Here is a 17,853-nt window from a genome sequence, read left to right as displayed (position 1 = left end):
AGCTGAGGCAGCTCCCGGAGTCTTTATTTGCTACTGCTAAAGCTAGACTGGAAGGGTACAAAGTGTGTGAAGAGGAGCAAAGGGAATGAGGAGAGACGACCAGTGGGTATGCTGGAAATGCGCTGACACAGTCATCAGAGTGGAAGCCAACAGGCTTAATCTGGTCACCACACAGGTAGCCAAATGCTTCTTTTCTCGCCTGCAAAGAACTGGACTGGATTTGCTGCTGTTGCTTCTACTCTGCCATGGCTACCACCCATGAAGGATCCCACAAGACAAATCGGGTTCCATGGCTGTCTAGGTTGGACTTTCCTGTGTTTGACAACTGTGTTACTGTTCGTGTCAGTGCTGCCCTTCACAAGCAGTATTTCAGTTCATAAAGAGAATGACGCAAAGTCCTTAGCCAACATTATTGCTACACCAGTAACATGATACCACAACACAGTCTCAGACATCCCTAATGACCATCTTTTCCAGCAGAATATATAGTCTGACTTCTTTCAAGCAAACAGACATATTTTAATGAGGAGAAGACCAATGGGTTGAGGGAGAGACAAGGCAAAAATTGACATTATATTTAAACCATGAGTGCATTTGTAGCTTATAAAGTCAAGTGATAATGCTTAAAGTATTAGTGCCAGGCAGTTCGCAATCTTAAAATGTTGGAAGCCATCTGATATATGGCATTGTTTCCACACATTGGACAAATAGCACCCTGGATTCCGATTCAAGAAAAGAAAAGTCGTCCTTAATGTTTTTAAGGTATTAAATTGTAATGTTGCATTTTTAAATAGATACTTGAGTAAAACTAGACTGAAGGATAGTCTAGGGATCTACGTTTATGTTGATTAATATCTGCTTACACTTTTTCTCTCTGCTGCTGTGATATTGATCAAATGTACTATTTAAATTAAATTTCCTGATCTGAAAGTATATTACTATCTGCACTGGAGAAATAGGATTGTCTCGAAGCCATTTATTGTATTTAATTGTGTGCAACTGAAAATGCTTTTAGGAATTACAAGAAATGCACTCCTGGTTAAAATGGAAACATCTTTGCTCCCACTGTTAACTTACAAATCAAAATGAACTCAATAAAGACTATATTAAAACAGTAAAAAATGAGATTAGTGGTTGATGGATGGGGACCAAACCCTGAATTTCTCACTCAGCTATTGCCAAACCTCCTTTTGAAACTACCAATTAAAAAAATAATCCAGATTCTCTGTCTACAGTCCCATGGGATACCAACAGTGCTGGAGTTCAGCAGAGGCTGGCTTTAAGTGCTTCTTTTCCTACCTCTGCCAAAGTACCATACTATGGATTCTCACTGCAAAGTAGGGTGACCAGAGGTTACATAGCTTCATAGAACCTGGCACCTGAAAGAGATGAGCTCCTGCATCCTTGCAGTAGCTCAGACAACTTGTCTGAAACAGGCACGTATGTCTACAAAGACTCTGCACAATGTCTGTAGTAGGGAATAGCTCTAGCAAAGCGAGAATCGGAATCCCAATTTTGTGCTTGTGACACATTACATAGAGGATATTTGCTGACAGGGCCAGAAGCTCTATCATGAAACTCGTGAATTTAAACCAGAAGAGGAGGTTAATATTCCTTTTTTAATTTTTTTCCAGCAGAATTTATTTTAGGCCAGCAAAACTACTGTTTTTCTTCTTCTGTTTTACTCTGCTGCATAATTTAGTATTTCAAAAATACTGCAGAACGACAATGGTGAAGACTTAATTCAAAAAAAGAATTTCTGCAAGATCTGCAGCTAAGCATGTTATTGACTGTCCAGGCTGTCACTGACTCTACACTGAGCTTGCAAAAAAGTGTGCTCATTTTTTTTTTTTTATATTAGTATTTGTTAAGGTCTTTGCTTTAATATAGAGAGACAGGATTGCAACTGCTTAGGCAATTCACACAGCATGACTTATACCAAGGTGTGTATATCTTGTTTTTATCTACACAGCTTTATTCATGCACACTTCCACTAGCCTGGAGCAGTTGTAGAAAGATTTATATGTGCTCACACATAAACAAGCGGAGGACAGTTTAGTTTGTTCATTGTTTTAAAATTTTTAGAGTCACTTTTAAGATGCTATTGTGTGAAGTTACCATTAGGAACTGGACAGCTTTAGAAAACAGGATGCCTGTATATTTTCCAGAGTAGGGAACCAGCTGTTAGACAATAGATGGTTTATAAAATTGTAAGAGATTAAATATCGTTATGAATAGTTGCTTTAACAATTTTTACAGCATTTATTTTTTTCTCAAAAAGTTAGTCCCTCTCAGCAAACCTTTGCACACATGTTGAAGTTCACACTTTTAGCCGAGTCCATGGGAGCTGCTGAGAAGCCACACATGCATGGAAAAGGATCTGCATCTTGGTAATGTATTCACACTCACAGCACTACGTGGTGGGTGGCTTAGAAAGACAGTGAAACAGCCTGTAAGCCATATCCTGAAAAATCACAGTTTAAAGTAATGCATTCTCATTTAATAAAGAACTCCATTTTATTTATATCTATTATGTGTAGTTTTATTTTTACCTCAGGTCATGTATCTCCAAGGATGTCAGAAAATACACTTCTATCATTTTAAGTGGAGTTTTCTCACAGTGAGTTTGTGTCAGTCGTTGTCTTCTGACACAGAAAATATAGTGGCCCTCCCTAGTCTACCGCATATGATATACCTACAGGAAAGGAAGAGGAAATGCTATTAACTCTTATAAAATCTATCAGAAAAATAAGAAATACCTAAGAGGCACCTTCCCTTTCCAGGACCGTGCAAGCTCCCCACAAAAACCCAAGCTGTCAGGCTCACCTGCTGTCAGAGCATAAGCAAATGGGAGGTGATCAGGGCTGGGTACAGATCGGTCCCTGGCAAGCCAGGTGGGCAGTGCTGGCGAAAGGAGATGCTGGCCCTTTCAGCAATAAGACAGCTCATGCATGTCCTGCTCTGTGTTGCCAAATGCAGCTCTTGATATTGAAAGACCGGGCTGGAGGTCTTTCAATACACCTTCACACAATACCTTCTCACACCTGGAGAAGTCCCTTAAATGGAACAACAGAGTAACAGCAGTACCAGCGGGACCAGCCACATGCAATATGCTGTGAAATTTAAACGTTCACTTCTTAGGTACTTTTTTTGACTCTTCATGAAGATGGAGAACACCTTGCCCACAGTCTGAGCAGTATGGTTAATGAATCCTTAGAGTTTCATATAACTTTGCTGGGTTTTGTGTATGTTTCCATGACAGTGAAGCAATAATTTACCTCAGAATAAAAGCAAATCTGCAGTAACAAGGGGCAGCACCTTTTACACAAGGATTCTTGAAGTACATGTTGATGAAAGCACTTTCATTTTTGTTCTGAAAGAGCCATTTTAGAATTACATGTAGTTCCACTCTACAAAAATGATAGTTATTCTTCAGACTCCAGCAGACAACCTCCAGACAACAAGAGACTCTGAAACAGTAATAACAGTATTTTTTCCTCAGTTAATCTGTAAGTATTTCTCAAAGACATCTAGTGTCATTATCCTACTCTTTAGCCCAAGACACAAAAATGAAGTGAGTTGCTCACTGGATAGATGGTATCCCAGTAGGAAAATACATGTGTTACTGCAGGAAATGTGGATGGCATTCGACGGATTCTTGTTTCTTATGCTAAGGAAATTAAGGAACTTCTTTAAATCTTCTTGTATAGTTATTTTCCACTCTTTTTCCAGGGCACTTCTATGCAACAAAAGTCCTATTTTGCTAATGCATATTATTTTTTAGTTTTAGATAGTGCATAGGTTTTTGGAGGGGTCATTGCTCAATAGCAATAACGTAATAGACAAAACCAGATCATACGATTCACTCTAATGTTAAATGCTAATACATGTTAATGTTAAGCATAGCAAGCAATAGAGCTTTTTGGAGGGAAAGGTTCTCCACAGCTGTTACACAGAATCCTTTAGGATCAAGTCACTGAATCTAATTACCTTGAATGAATTTCAGTATAACATATATTTTCACCTCACACTCTATACATTTCAGTTAATGAACCATTCCCAGGTTTGGGTGAAAGAAAACAGTCTTAATGGATAATAATCAAAATATTCATTGAGGAAAAAGTAAGGAAAATCTGATCATGAGGCACCAAAACAAATTACAAATAATTTTTCATTCTGGAGGAGTAAGAGTTTATTCCAAAGGTTGCAACACGTTTAGTTTTTACTATCTCTTTTTCATCAGAAGATGAAACAGATCATGTCTGCCGTGTAGGTACATCCATTAAACAATTAAGAATATCTACCTGAGCTGAAACATAGTGGAGTCAATAGACACCTTTTCAACTGACTTCAGTAATGAACTTTGTCAAACAATCAATTCTGCCCTGGCAGTTCCCGCTGTCTTGATTAGTTTAAAAACATGATAAAACTTTGTCAAAGAAACATTTGGAAAACAATCTTTTGCACTGCAAGAAATAGACATCTATTCATTACTTTTTGCTTCCAACATGAGGCTTTAAAGTATCTAGATGCATTTTTTCAGGCAATCGCCAGTGAATCTCAGCATCTACTTTAACAATATTCTAGAAAAAGAAACAAAATCCTTACCCCAAAACTTTGGTGGCCATGTGATTGGAGAATAAGTACTGTTTCTATCCATAACATCCAAATAACAAATATAGAATGGTATGTCCACAGAGGAGCAATGGCTTTCTGAACGTTTGAGATTTAGCAGAAGAAGCAATGCTTTTGTGCTGCCAGGGAAGTGTTGTTTGCCTGAAAGGAAATGGATGTATCACGTTTCCTGCTTGTGGACTCGAATTAGCAAGTGCTCGCCTTATCTTGGAACACCGCATGGTTCCTGAGACGGAGAAATAGTTTCCTTCTCGTCATTTCCTCAGCCAGAGCAAATTGACTCAGAACAATGCCAAATCTCCTCTTTCTCTGAAACTTTTTGAACCCCAAAATGTCCAGAGATAGAGAGATGAAAATTTCTTTCTCTTTCCTTTAATGATTTTCCATGTTGAAGACCTTCCTCAAGCATTCAAAAGCACTTGTATTCGGTGGGAATTTTCAATAAGGAAGAAATGTGTCAAGAGGCTTTTAATAAGCACCATTTTGTTAGTATATTTATTTAGGGCATGAGGATCATTAAGTATTTGCCATTGTTCCTCGGCTAGTTTGAGGAACTAGCTGGGCCTGACAGTGTAACTGTAGGCATTAATATTTTAATGAGTGTACTTCAAATTTCCTTTGACAATTCTTTTCCTTTCCACACCCCATTCTAAAATATGAGTTCCCTGGAACACAAACGGGCTTTGAGCTAATTGTTTGGACAGTTTTAATACAATGCAGTGTTAATTCCCTGTTGGAATTTGTAGGTGCTGCCGCTAAATATAACAAATAGCAACAATAACACCCCTATAAAAGAAAATAGCCAAGATATTTAATGACACAGACCCAAAATTAATGGAGAAAGTATGGGGATCAATAAAATATATGACTTCGTATTTATATGATAAATTCTGTAGGACCTGATTTTAACTATTTTCCTCTTAAATATGCTGCAGATAATGGATTTCCATAAACATTCTGCTGTGGATGTCAAACCTCTGTTCTCTGAAGAGTTGTAAGAGATTTTGGTTTGCCCATTTTTTAAAAAAACAGAATCAGCTACATTTATTTTTCACAATGAATATCAGGAATCCCCCAAATTTAGGAATATTCCAGTCTTAAGATTTGGATCTGGCATAATTTTAATGTTGAATCTTTTTCCGTTTTGTTTTGTTTGGGACTTTTTTGCATGAAAAAATACGGAGTAAAGATACTCTGATGGTTAATGGAAGACTGAAGGCTTTCAAAGCTGGTGCTTAAAATGACATATCCAAATACTGAGTTAAGCACTTGCATGAAAAAGATCTGATTTTCAGATATCTGTGAACAAGATACAACTTGATAAAAAATGCTGGGATTATTTAGTTTGGTCATCAGAGCAGATGATAAAAATATACAAATTAAAGAATTCAATGACTAGGGTTAGTTTTGTGCTCTAAGAGTAGAGGGAAATACAACAAAACTGAATTATTGTAAACTATAAAGTGAGGAAATTTAGTGATTTTAGTTTACTGAATGCATCTATTGAGATGATCATTGTAAAACAGAATTAAACGCTGACCTTAATCTGGTTGAAAAGCAGCTGAGTTAAAACATGGACACTTGTACAGATAATTAAATCTTCCATATTATCAAGTGTGTGAAATATGAACCTTAATGCTTTGTGAGAAACTCAACAGCAATGAGAAGCAGCATGGCAGTTTCTCTCCAGACAGGGTATTCCAAGATGGGAGTTGTCTCGTTTTCCTCAGAAACAAACAGCTGATATGGGCAATTGTCAGCAGCAGAAGATCAGAGAAGCTGGACTACCAAAAGTGTTACCTGGGCCATACACCCGTAACGCTTATCAGCAAGTTGCAGCAAATAAAGTTTTAAATGAATTAAGGTGATGTGGGCTTACAATGACTTGCTAAGCAGGAGGTTCTCTCAGATCAGTTTCAAACTCTCTTTCCACTATCTACTCCTCCAAGAAAAAGAAAGAGTTGCAAGTTTGTGCAACAAAACTTATCTAAAATTGGTACAGTATACCAAATCCTGAGATGTCATAATTAAAATGGAATCTTCTTCACCAAAAAGCTAAAGCACGTTGATACATCATAAGCCTTGCCTTAATTTATTATTTCAAATATTAGACTAATTTTGCTGCTGTTCATTTTATTTCTGAGTATTGAAAGAACTTATTTTCTCGGTAAACCCATTAGCATTTTTCTCTATTGAGAAGTATCTTTTCCTGAAAATAAAAATCATCATAACTTGAGGTACCCTCACAGACAAAAATGCTCACCATCATTCATTATGCTGGCAGGTATAACACACTGTCACTTCTGACTGATGGGAGACAGAGGTATGTAGAGGACGAGCTGCCAAATACATTGCTGATGTGAGTTCAATTCCAATGAAATGAACAGTCTTTTACTCCTTGAAAAGAGGAACTGAATTCTGTCCTTAAAGGTTTTGAATGTATTGATTAAATGGGGGGAAGTGCTTTGAATTTACAACACCGCAAGCCCTAACCCTGAAGAAAGAGAAGAACTTGCAGGGGAAATAAATGTGATGAGTATCATCATGTATTAGAAAAATCACGGGCAACCAAACTGTAGGTACCCAAGGTAGTGCCAGCAGGTGAAGAGTCGCCTGCTTCCTTGGCCGTGTGCAGCCACGGGGGGAGGACTTAGCACCATTGCCAGACTGCTCTGGGGGCAGCAGCTGCTTTCTCTGAGGCATTTATGCTTTCCCTGTTGATATATTATGATTCTTCTCTTTTTCTTCGCCCTCCAGTAAATCCCTGATCGGCTAGATGTTTTCTGTTTAACAAAACACTTACAGTGGAGAGATACTTTACGGGGTGCATAGAGATTAATTTAGTTGAAACCATTTTTTCAGCTGGCCAGGGCTCATGGTGATGACGTTTGAGTATGATCAGTAAGCCCTACAAATTGAACCCAGATCTTAGCTACTGTCAGTCACTGCCAGACAGAAGGTTCATACCACTGTCACTAGAAGCAAAAAAGGAACACCGTGTCAGAATTTTAAAGCAACTTGCTGAAAACTACTTTTCAGTTTTTCAGTTGCTTACCGTTACTGGCACTTCTTGAGGAAACATAGGTATATATGCTGAATTCTCCTGCGTGAACCCACAAAATCCTTTTATTTCAAATGTAAGCAGAGTTCACTGAAAAAAAAAGAATGAAAAAGAGTAGAATGAGCATCCAGTGAAACTTTTTTCTTTTTTTTTTTACACTTTCCATCTGGAGATTATGATTTAGACTGGGATTTCCTTTAATTGTTTCATATTTCAGCAGCCTCATATTTGTCCTTGGTTAGTTTTACAGCTTTCCGGATGCATGAAGAAAAACTCAGGAATTTTTGTTCTTTGACCAGTGATGAAAAATGTTCCTGTCTCCCATCAAACTATCCATTTTAAAGGCTGCTCATAATGTGACAGAAGACAGAGAAACTACAGCTTGAATTTACTGCCTTTAATGACTCACTGCCATCCTCTTCAAGATCAAACAGCAGATTTCTTCAGTTTACCTGCTACAGGTTAAATAGCCTACTTCCACGTGCTGGCTCTATCAGACTACACCTTCCGATATGATATGCCTGCTATGAATGAAAAGAAATATGGCTGCAGTCATATCGTCACCTCAGAGAAGACCTTGGTTTCCAGGAGTGTATTAGATGTTACTAATTTTTCTCCAGACTTTTCAGAGAAAGAATTGTGGGTAGGAAATACATGAGAATTTCAGACATTCAATATTTTTGGGAGGTGTGAAATCCTAAGGACATAACATAAAAAGATGGTCCCTCATTGCTAATTATGTACCCTTACATGATTGGGAAGATAACGTCACTGTGCAGAATGTGAATACACTTTGTATTTACTGGAACATGTACAAAATTTTTAGATCCAATGTTCAACTCAAAACTCTGAAACCATATTTTTTCCCTAACATGGAAGTCTTATATAGTCTGGTGAAAGGTGACTGAGAGACATAAAAAGAGGCAGAGGAGAGCCCTCCCCTTCTGCCAGCCAGACACTTTCAGATTACTGATCTTTTTCATTATATTTGTGATATCAAAGACTATGTTTGCATATTTATATGTGTGTGGGAAAGCGAGGGGGGGGTTTAAAAAAGGGTACACAGCAATATATATTTTATGTTAACACATTTCAGCACTGGTTAAACTTAAGGCCAGAGATAAAAAAATCTTGTTTGAGTCAGGTTTATGTATCTCAAATACCTAATATTAGAAGGGGCAGTGGGTCCTGCTGGAAGCAACAGTGGTAAGTCGTGTGGGCAAAAGCCAGTTTTAGCATCTCCACACTGTATTCCCACAGCCACGTAATAGCTAGGGAGCATGGTGCTGAGAGTTGGCATTATGGGGCTTGTGTGGGTCCAGCTGTGCACCAGGGTAATGGGGATAGCCCTTGGGGACACAAGGTGTGAAAGAGGGAGGGGGCAAATATGAGCTCTTTAGGGCTAACAGAAAGTCAAGAACTCTTTCTCTCACTGTTTCATATCTAACAGCTTGCACAGTATTTTGTGGTGGCCCACGTGGAGCTAGCAGTTTGGACTCCAACTCAAAAACCCCAAACTCAAGTTTTTATTTTATCAGGAGACAAAATTGTTAGTAACCATCCCAGAACAGAAGAAAACAAGGTACTGTCATTATCTGAGGTTTCTTTTCTCACAAGGAATTAACTAGGTAAAATGGAGGCATAAACCCACCTAGAGTCAACCTTCAAGTTGAAACTTGATAAATTACTAAAGAAGATTATATGGCATAATTGCTTATAGGGGCAGAGAACTGGAATCAGCAATCAAAAAAATCCATCTTGGTTCTCTTTTCTCCTACAAATGCATCCTGTGAACCACTTCCCACTCAGCAGATGAAAATGAAATCCACTAACATGCTTTCCAAAGGGTAGAAAACTTTTGTCCAATGGCCAAATTTGCCAATTTTGCATTTGCAATCTAAGAAGGAGGTTTGCCATTATGTCCTCAGAGTACAGCATTGTCTTGTCTTCAGTTATGATGCTAGAGGCAAAAGGACAGGGCAATAGAGTCTTCCTACCCAGTCCCACACCCCTGAACCTCCTGAGACCTGCAGTGCTGAAGCATGACATTCAGTAGACTCGTTACCTTAATTCAGATTACCATCCTATTCTTGGTACTGCCCATTAAGAAAGGGACCAAGTAAGGGGAGAGAAAGAAGCAAAACCCAAATGCAATTCAGTATGACGACAAAATCTTATTTTAATACTTTCATAGTAATTGATAGACCTCTACAGTTGAGCTGTAAATTTTTATCCAGCATTGGATAAAAAAATCATCTCTTGCTGTTGTATTTTGTCATACTTGCTGTTAAAAAGATGGAATGAAATGGCATCCATTTTTCCCACTCCCTAGGGTGGTCTGAAATTTTTAATTTCATTGACAAATAAAGTTCACAGATATATCTGTATTTGTTCACACTGAGAGACACTTCTCTTTCACATCAGACATCAGTTTGCTGGTGTGAGCAGCAGGTGTCTCGTTTACCTTTATAACGCATGAACTGTTTAGGAGCGGAAATTGCATTTGTCCCAAGTTGTCACATAGAATGTAATGGACTTGACTCGTCATGAGGCATTGCCTTAGAACAGGAAAAAATATACCTGTGTGCTACCGATTGCATGTGGATTTGTGCATCAGTGGATCTGTGTGGATGTTCAGTACCTCTGCAGTGTTGCTGTCCCTGGGTGGGCAGAGACTGTTAACTGCAATCCTTTTGCTGAGACATAAACTAGGACCTACCATGGACATGGTCTTCATTTTATCATACAGTTAGGAATACCAAGAAACATAGCATACTGGATTCGAGGTATGTTTCTGGGACCCATTTTTATATTCATTTGAGCAGAAACAGCTCCCTGCTGTCATTTCATTACACGTGTTAGATAAGAGCCTAATCCAAACACATTGTTGCTAATGAAAATATCCCTACACATACTGAGATATCATAATAGGTGCGGCATGGGAAGATAAGCATTTAGAGAGTATTTATATCTCCTGTATATATGAAATATCTTCCAAAAATGAGATAAGAAGGATGGTAAGAACAAAATCTCTACTGTCCATATGTTTTTAGTAAGGATATTTCCAAAGCTAATTCTTCTTTAGATTCCAACATTAAAAAAAAAAAAAATCAGAACCACTTTATAACAGGATTTTTCCCAGTCTAATGCTTTACACCTGGATTACTTCATTATTTTTTCCAGACCTATATCTGATCTACCAGGCTGGTCATGAAAAAATAGTCTTTGTGGAATCATATGCCACCACAGATACCATTTTGGTTTGATTTAGTTAGGGTTACTGTTGGTATACTGCTTAATTTTCATGACTGCATTTGTTTGATAGATGAACAAATTGAAAATTCTTCTTTCATTTTTCTAGGCAAATGGCTTATGACAGTAAAAATCTGCTTTCTGAATCACACCATAGGTAAATGAGTAATGTGAAGCAAAACAACAACAAATACTTGATCATTATGGCCCCCTTCGTCAGTTTAGTAGTACCATAAAAAAAGTTCTAGAAAAACAAAACCTTTTCTGAAGTTTAGAGCAAGAGGAAATCCTATGGGGAAGGTTAAGAATGGAGGCATGATGAACAATTGAAGGAAATTGCCTTTCAGTAGTCATGAATGTTTAATCTTCTCTTCCTCTGATTGACAGGATCACACCATAGTCACGGAGTATCCATTTATGCCTATAAATCCAGCAAGCCTGGAGTGCAACTCATGAGGAAATTAGCTGGACTTGTATTTCTCTTTTACCTTACTTTTGATTTGCCGAGGAAAATTAAAATGTACATGATGTCAGAATGTTCTAAAGTGCATAAAGCCAAGATTAATCACCTGGAAAAGTACAAAGAATGCCACGATACCTCATAACACTGTAAGTAAAGGTTTTGAGGACTATAAAATCCATGGGCAATGCCCTGTATGCCAATTTAGCTTGCTTGGTTTTGTTATTATTTATTATTCTTATTATAGTTTCCCCAAGGAATCCCATATGGAAATCACAACTCTGTTGTACTTAAGTACTGTACAAACAAATTACAGAGAGACTAGGCAATTTGCATTTCTTCTTTGTTGTGCAAATGATTGTTTCCCATACTCTGCAAGAAAACATCATATTGAAAAGCAAAAGTCCAAGCCTCCAGTCATCGATATTTTTTCTTCTAATGATTTTCTTTGCCCTTCCCCTGAAAGCAGTATTTGAGGTTTAAAGGCCTTTCTCAGGGTGCGTATCTGGCAGGCCTGTCATCCTCGCCTTGCATGTCAAGCTGCAGTTCATAAGAGCAGGCCCATTACCGACTGCTGTGGGGACAAGATGCTGGCAGCAAGCTCTTTGTCTGTCTCACCTCAGCTTAAGCAGAGAAGTAGCCGAAAGCAAAAGCAGGTACTTGATCAGTTTTTAGTGGGAAAAAGATAAAAGTGCCCTGTCAGGGAAGTTGTATTTCCCTCAGCGTACCCATGAGTCCCAGAGAATTTGTCTCCCAAACTAACTACAGAAATTTTGCTTTGATGAAAGACCGCAGTAGTTGTTCCTTCCACATATCCCTTCCTTCTTATTGCAGCAAATCTAGACATCCCAGCACGCTTCAGAGCCACAAAACGTCCAAACCCTTGCCCTCACGCTCCCCCATATAGCCATCCTAGCCACCCCTGACAATCCCTGCTACTCCCTCTCTCCCGAGCACCCACACAAACATCTGTACTTGTAACCTCCACTCTGCTGAGCACCCCAGTCCCTCAGCAAACTAATCGGAGAGCTCCACAGAGACTAGAAATGCAATTATGGTCCTTTGGAAACTGATGAATAATTAATTTAACCATCTTCTATCGCAGGTCATTAATTTTTACTGCTCTCAGATGGCTTGCTGTTATGGAGAGTAAGCTTAATAAAACTTGAACTGTAAGGGCCAGGAGTTGTGGACAGAGGCATCCAAGCACAGAGTGACTGCAGAAACTCCAGATGTAGAAAATCATTTACCAGTAAGTACAAGGAACTTGATACTGGTTTCATGTACACTTTCATGCATGCTTTCAGTTTTACACTGATGAAACTTTCAGTAGAGTTACTCCTGATTCATTCTGGAAAAGACTCGGGGGATGAGCACTTCTAAGACATAAGACTTCCGAAGCAGATTTTTAACATACAGAAATCTGCATCAGTAAATTGGATTACATTGACTTACAATGATGATCTGAACAATTAAGAAGATCAGGAAATAAAATGATGAGAGATGATGAAAATACAAGGGAACAGACAGCTTACAAAAGCAAAGAATATAGCTTACACAAGTAAAACAGTCAACAGTATGACTACTTCACATGGGCCAGTCAAACTTAAGAAAGCAAGCTTCAGTAAGACTAGAATGTGGAATCAAGGGGCATACACCAGAAACGACTGCTGACCCTTTCAATTAAGACCACCTGATCTTAACCAAAGAGCCCTGGACTGATCAGGGAAAAGTCCTAAGGCATAAATAAGGCTGTCATGACAAGGCATGGATTGAGATTAAAAAAATAGGCAATGCTGTGGAGATTTCATTAAGTAGAGAACTGCCAGAAAAGGTAAGGGGAAGCAGTAATAGGAGAATTAATGTCAGCAAGAATGCCTGCACTTTCCAGTTTTGAAGACAAAGATAGTAGAGACAAAGGTAGTTGCATGTCTTTTGAAACAACGAGTGTTGCCAGCTCTCAGGAATATATTATGAAAGATTCTTGTTTGGTGACGACAACCTACATCTGATCTTCAGATAATATCAGAGAAAATACCCTCTGACTGGCTGATTAATGACTTACTGCAGCCTTCTTTAGAAGAACAGTCAATAAACTAAGCAGGCAGACTATATTCCTACTCCTCAGCAACAGAAAGAAATCTGTTTGGATTTTTCTTGGGATGGGTTGAGCTGACTGGAGTTGGGCTGGGAATTTTGAGATGAGAGAAGAGAAGAGGGATGGGAAGCATCTAATATGTTTTTCATCAAAAGACAACAGAAAACAGAAAAATCCCAAGGATTCAGAGAGGATCAGCTCTGGGTCCTCCCTAGTCTACTCTGAAAATTACCAGTTGGCTCATCTCTAAAGCTGCAAGTTAAGGCATAGATTGAGGGAAGAAGAACCTGGTAGGCTCTGCCTTACTTTCAGGACTCAGAGTTCAGGTTCAGCTGGATCAACAGAGGTATTTGTGGGACTACAAAGGGTACAAGATTGTTGGACTGCTGGATACATTATCTGGTTTGTGGTTAAAGATGTAGCATAGTTTCAGAGCCTTGTACTCAACCTCAGGTTCTGCCAGAAACTGGCAAAACAAAAATGCTTTGGAGCTGGGCAGGGGAGCTCCTGAATCAGAACACAGACCCCTGAAATTAATTAAAAATATCTCAGTGTCATTTGGTTCTTCATCATTACATCTGAACCCCTGAGGCTTATAATACCGAAACACTGAAAAATGGAAAATCACAGAGTGGCCTGGAGTTGTCAAAGCCTGGGCAGAAACAAAATGACCAGAAAGAATTCAGTGAAAAAGGCAGATATGGTCAGCTCTACATAACTCTTACGCTCCCACTTGTATAAGCCACTACTGACCATACTGCTGACTCTTTTCTGTGTCCAGGGGATGTGAGTCTGTAGCAAGTCTGCGCTGCAGAGTATTGGTAGTCCAGGTAAATCTGTAACAGGTTGCCCTTTCATTTCTGGAGTGCTCCGCTTCAGAGTCAGAGGTGCTAGTCAAAGCGGTGGCTAGTATAGTCATACCTGCCAACACAAACTGAACACAATATCAGGCCATTCTGATCTGGTAGTATTTTATATCCACTCTGAACTCCCTTTGTACTGATGAAACTGTGTAAACAAAAAAATCTGTCTCTGGAGAACTCACAGTTGTCCTGGTTTCGGCAGGGATAGAGTTAATTTCCTTCCTAGTAGCTGGTACAGTGCTGTGTTTTGGATTTAGGATGAGAACAAAGTTGATAAGGCACCGATGTTTTAGTTGTTGCTAGGTAATGCTTACACCAGCCAAGGACTTTTTAGTTTTCCATGCTCTACCGACTGAGAAGGCTGCAGGTGCACAAGAAGCTGGGAGGGGGCACAGCCAAACTGGCCAAAGGGACATTCCATACCATGTGACGTCATGCTCAGTACAGAAACTGGGGGAAGCTGGCCGGGGGGACCGCTGCTCGGGGACTGGCTGGGCATCGGTCGGCGGGTGGTGAGCAATTGTACTGTGCATCACTTGCTTTGTGTATTATTATTATTATTATCATATTATTATTATTATCATTTGATTTCAATTATTAAACTGTTTTTATCTCAACCCACGAGTTTTTCTCACTTGTGCTTTTCCAATTCTCTCCCCCATCCCACCGGGTGGCGAGGAGTGAGCCAGCGGCTGCATGGTGCTCAGTTGCCGGCTGAGGTTAAACCACGACAACAATTCATGAGATCTCCAGAGATAAGCACAGAGGAGCTAGAAGCATCTGGGCTTTAATCCCATAAATTTGACTCTGACTCTAACAAGCATCTGCAAATAGCACTACAGAAATCAAAGTGCATAGTGCTCCCCATAATATGGAGGACCTGTTTTAGAAAAGGTGCTATTGGCAATTTAAAGGAAAATGCTGTAAGGACATAAATCATCAGTGGGCTATTTGGGCTTCTCTTGCAGCTGTAAACTTAAGTTTTGGAGGTCAGACAAACAGTTAGGAGAGATTTTTTGTCAAGAGAAGCACTTTTCCAAAAGCTTGTTTGTCCTCCCAAGCACATCACTTAGCAATGATTTGCTCTAGACAGGAAAAAATATTCACCCAAAGCAGTGAGGTAGCGACAAAGACTTCCCCTGCGGACTTTTTGTCCTCGTGGAGGAGCATACTTACTGAATAATTATTGTGATGAATTTTAACAACATTCTGTATTGTTGTATTGTAGCACAGTATTTTCCTGAAATAAATGTTGCAGTGCAGAAGAGCTGTAGTCTTGAAACTGCCTGATTTGCTCACAGTCACAGTTGAACACAGGAGACATCCAGCTAAAAAATATTCAGACATTGTCAGGACGAATGACTCACACGAAATGCAGCCACCTTCAGGATAGAGCACAACACTGTAAAACAGCAGACAAAGACAGTTAAAGCTGAGATAGGTAACATAAAATTTTGGAAAGCAAAGACAGACATTTTGTAGGCATGCTAACTTATTATTTCAATATTGCTTGGTCTTTCTACAGGCCAATTAGAAATCTTATAATGTCATTCTTAGATTTGATCTATCAATTCAAAAAGTGTTTGTTCTTAGTGAAAGTCCTCTCTGTTTCTGTATACATGAGATTTGTGTAACATTATTTTTCACTGTCTCTGTATTCTGTTATACTCTTCCTTCTTAAAACTCTTCTTTTAAATAAGCATTTTTTTACAAAAATTGTAATATTGTTTTAAACAACACCATCTGGAAAAAAGAGTCTCTCTATGCTTCAGCTTTTCATAGAAAACACCAAGCTTCTTATTCATTATGTGTTATTTGACAAGACATAGAGTTTCATGCTCCTGAATGAAAATGATCATGGTGAAAAGCATAGATGTCTCCTAGAAGAATCCTGACGCTGTTCAGAAGTACTACCTGTCAACATCAAAAGGTAGAAAATAATATCTGATAAGATTAATTGCACAGAGATGACAGATTTCTGCCCGTGGAAGTTCTCATGAATACGAAGACGCTTCTCTTATCCAATGAATTTAAGATATATTCAAAATGAGGTCAGGAAAGACTTTGGATAAATTCTTTCACTCACACATAGTGTACAGTGGCTCAGATACATGCCTTGTCATTTAAAATATTTAACATATTTTAAATATTTAATTTTTTTAATAGTTTTTTGATACATTTTTTATCAAGACCAGTATAGAAGTCAGAAAATACAGATTTGGAACTGCAAGCTTAATGACAGTGACAGAGAACAAGACAGTTGATAGTCAAGTAATGATAGTGATGGATAAGAATCCTAAATGTGTTGATTACAGGTCAGGAAGAATCATGAGACCAGGGTTTTCTCCAGGTAGAAATGGTATGATCAGGGAGATAAGCCTCACACTAGACCCATATCCTGCTTGGAACAACTGAAGTAAAGCAAAGAGGTTAAAAAAAACAATTCTTCTTAAAATAATAATGCTTTCCCAAGGGGTACTGACTGATTTCATCTTCTTTCTCATGTCTTGGCAACATCAGGTTTGTTCCTGTCAGGTGCTGTAACTGCCTCAGGTGGCACACCAAGCTTCTCACCCCTTATTAAACACCCTGTTCTCCATTTCTGTTTAGATGTCCTTTCAGATTAGACCTTACAAGACACCTCCGCATCTTCTAATGTCTCCAACATTCCTGTGAGCCCTCTCTTCCTACCAGGTTAGTCTTCTACTTTAGCCTCCAAATCATCATTTTACTGTGACCACTAACATACTCTGTGGGTTCAGTCTTGTTTATTATTTTTACCACAAGGAATTGCTGTTTGACTGTAGTAAAATAATTACTTCAGAGAAGTAATTATTTTAATCTAAATTATTTTTCTGCTCACACATGTAATTCTGAACAAGTAAAGAAATGCTATTATTCTGCCTAGTGTTACATAATTTATGACTTTTCCTGGTAGGATGTTTGTCCACGTTTGCTTGAGATTGGTGCCAGCTGAAATTCTGCCCAGTGCTGTTCAAAGGCACATCTTTCTATTAGAATGTAAGGAAATTCAAAATAACTTCAATCTTGGTAGCAGAGAGTTTCTTGGACTGTTCATGCAGCACCTTTTTAGCCCAGCGCTAAAGCAAAGAACTTTTTGATACCGTCCACATGGCGGCACTATCCGATCATGTTTGCTTTGTACTACTCGTTCAAGGCAAACGAGTTACTTTTATCATGTTCGATCTGAATTTTTAAACAGATTTTTTTTTTCTTTTTTTAAGCTGAAGTATTATTAAAAATGTTATGTGTTTAAAGGCTCATCTCCACAACACACAGGAGCCTGGAGGCACAAGGGTGGGTGGAGGAGTGTAGGAAAATAAAGGGGTAAAGGGATAAAACATGTCCTGTAAACAGGCTGCTGGTCAGTACGCTTGCCTGGCCATTCCCTGCACCTGATCAGTGCAGTATGTACTGGCTTCTCATTAAACTCCATTTCTAGCTATTTTCCTGGGTGAGGGGC

At 38.8% G+C, this 17,853-nt stretch overlaps 1 protein-coding gene across 1 annotated transcript in view; it reads right to left on the bottom strand.

Moving 5' to 3' along the window:
• Window positions 1-4,738, bottom strand: part of MYCT1 (myc target 1) — a 24,717-nt gene extending 19,979 nt beyond the window's left edge. The window contains exon 1 of the mRNA XM_009324147.1: window positions 4,609-4,738. Coding sequence (XP_009322422.1) covers window positions 4,609-4,660 — 52 coding nt within the window. The 5' untranslated portion in view covers window positions 4,661-4,738. The remainder of the gene's footprint in view (window positions 1-4,608) is intronic.
• Between the last annotated feature and the right edge of the window lie 13,115 nt (window positions 4,739-17,853).

The sequence above is a fragment of the Pygoscelis adeliae genome, unplaced genomic scaffold (genome assembly GCF_000699105.1).
Source record: "Pygoscelis adeliae isolate BGI_AS28 unplaced genomic scaffold, ASM69910v1 Scaffold105, whole genome shotgun sequence".
Classification (NCBI taxonomy): Eukaryota; Metazoa; Chordata; class Aves; order Sphenisciformes; family Spheniscidae; genus Pygoscelis; species Pygoscelis adeliae.
Note: the sequence above shows the minus strand (reverse complement) of the source record. Positions and strands in the feature narration are given on the sequence as shown.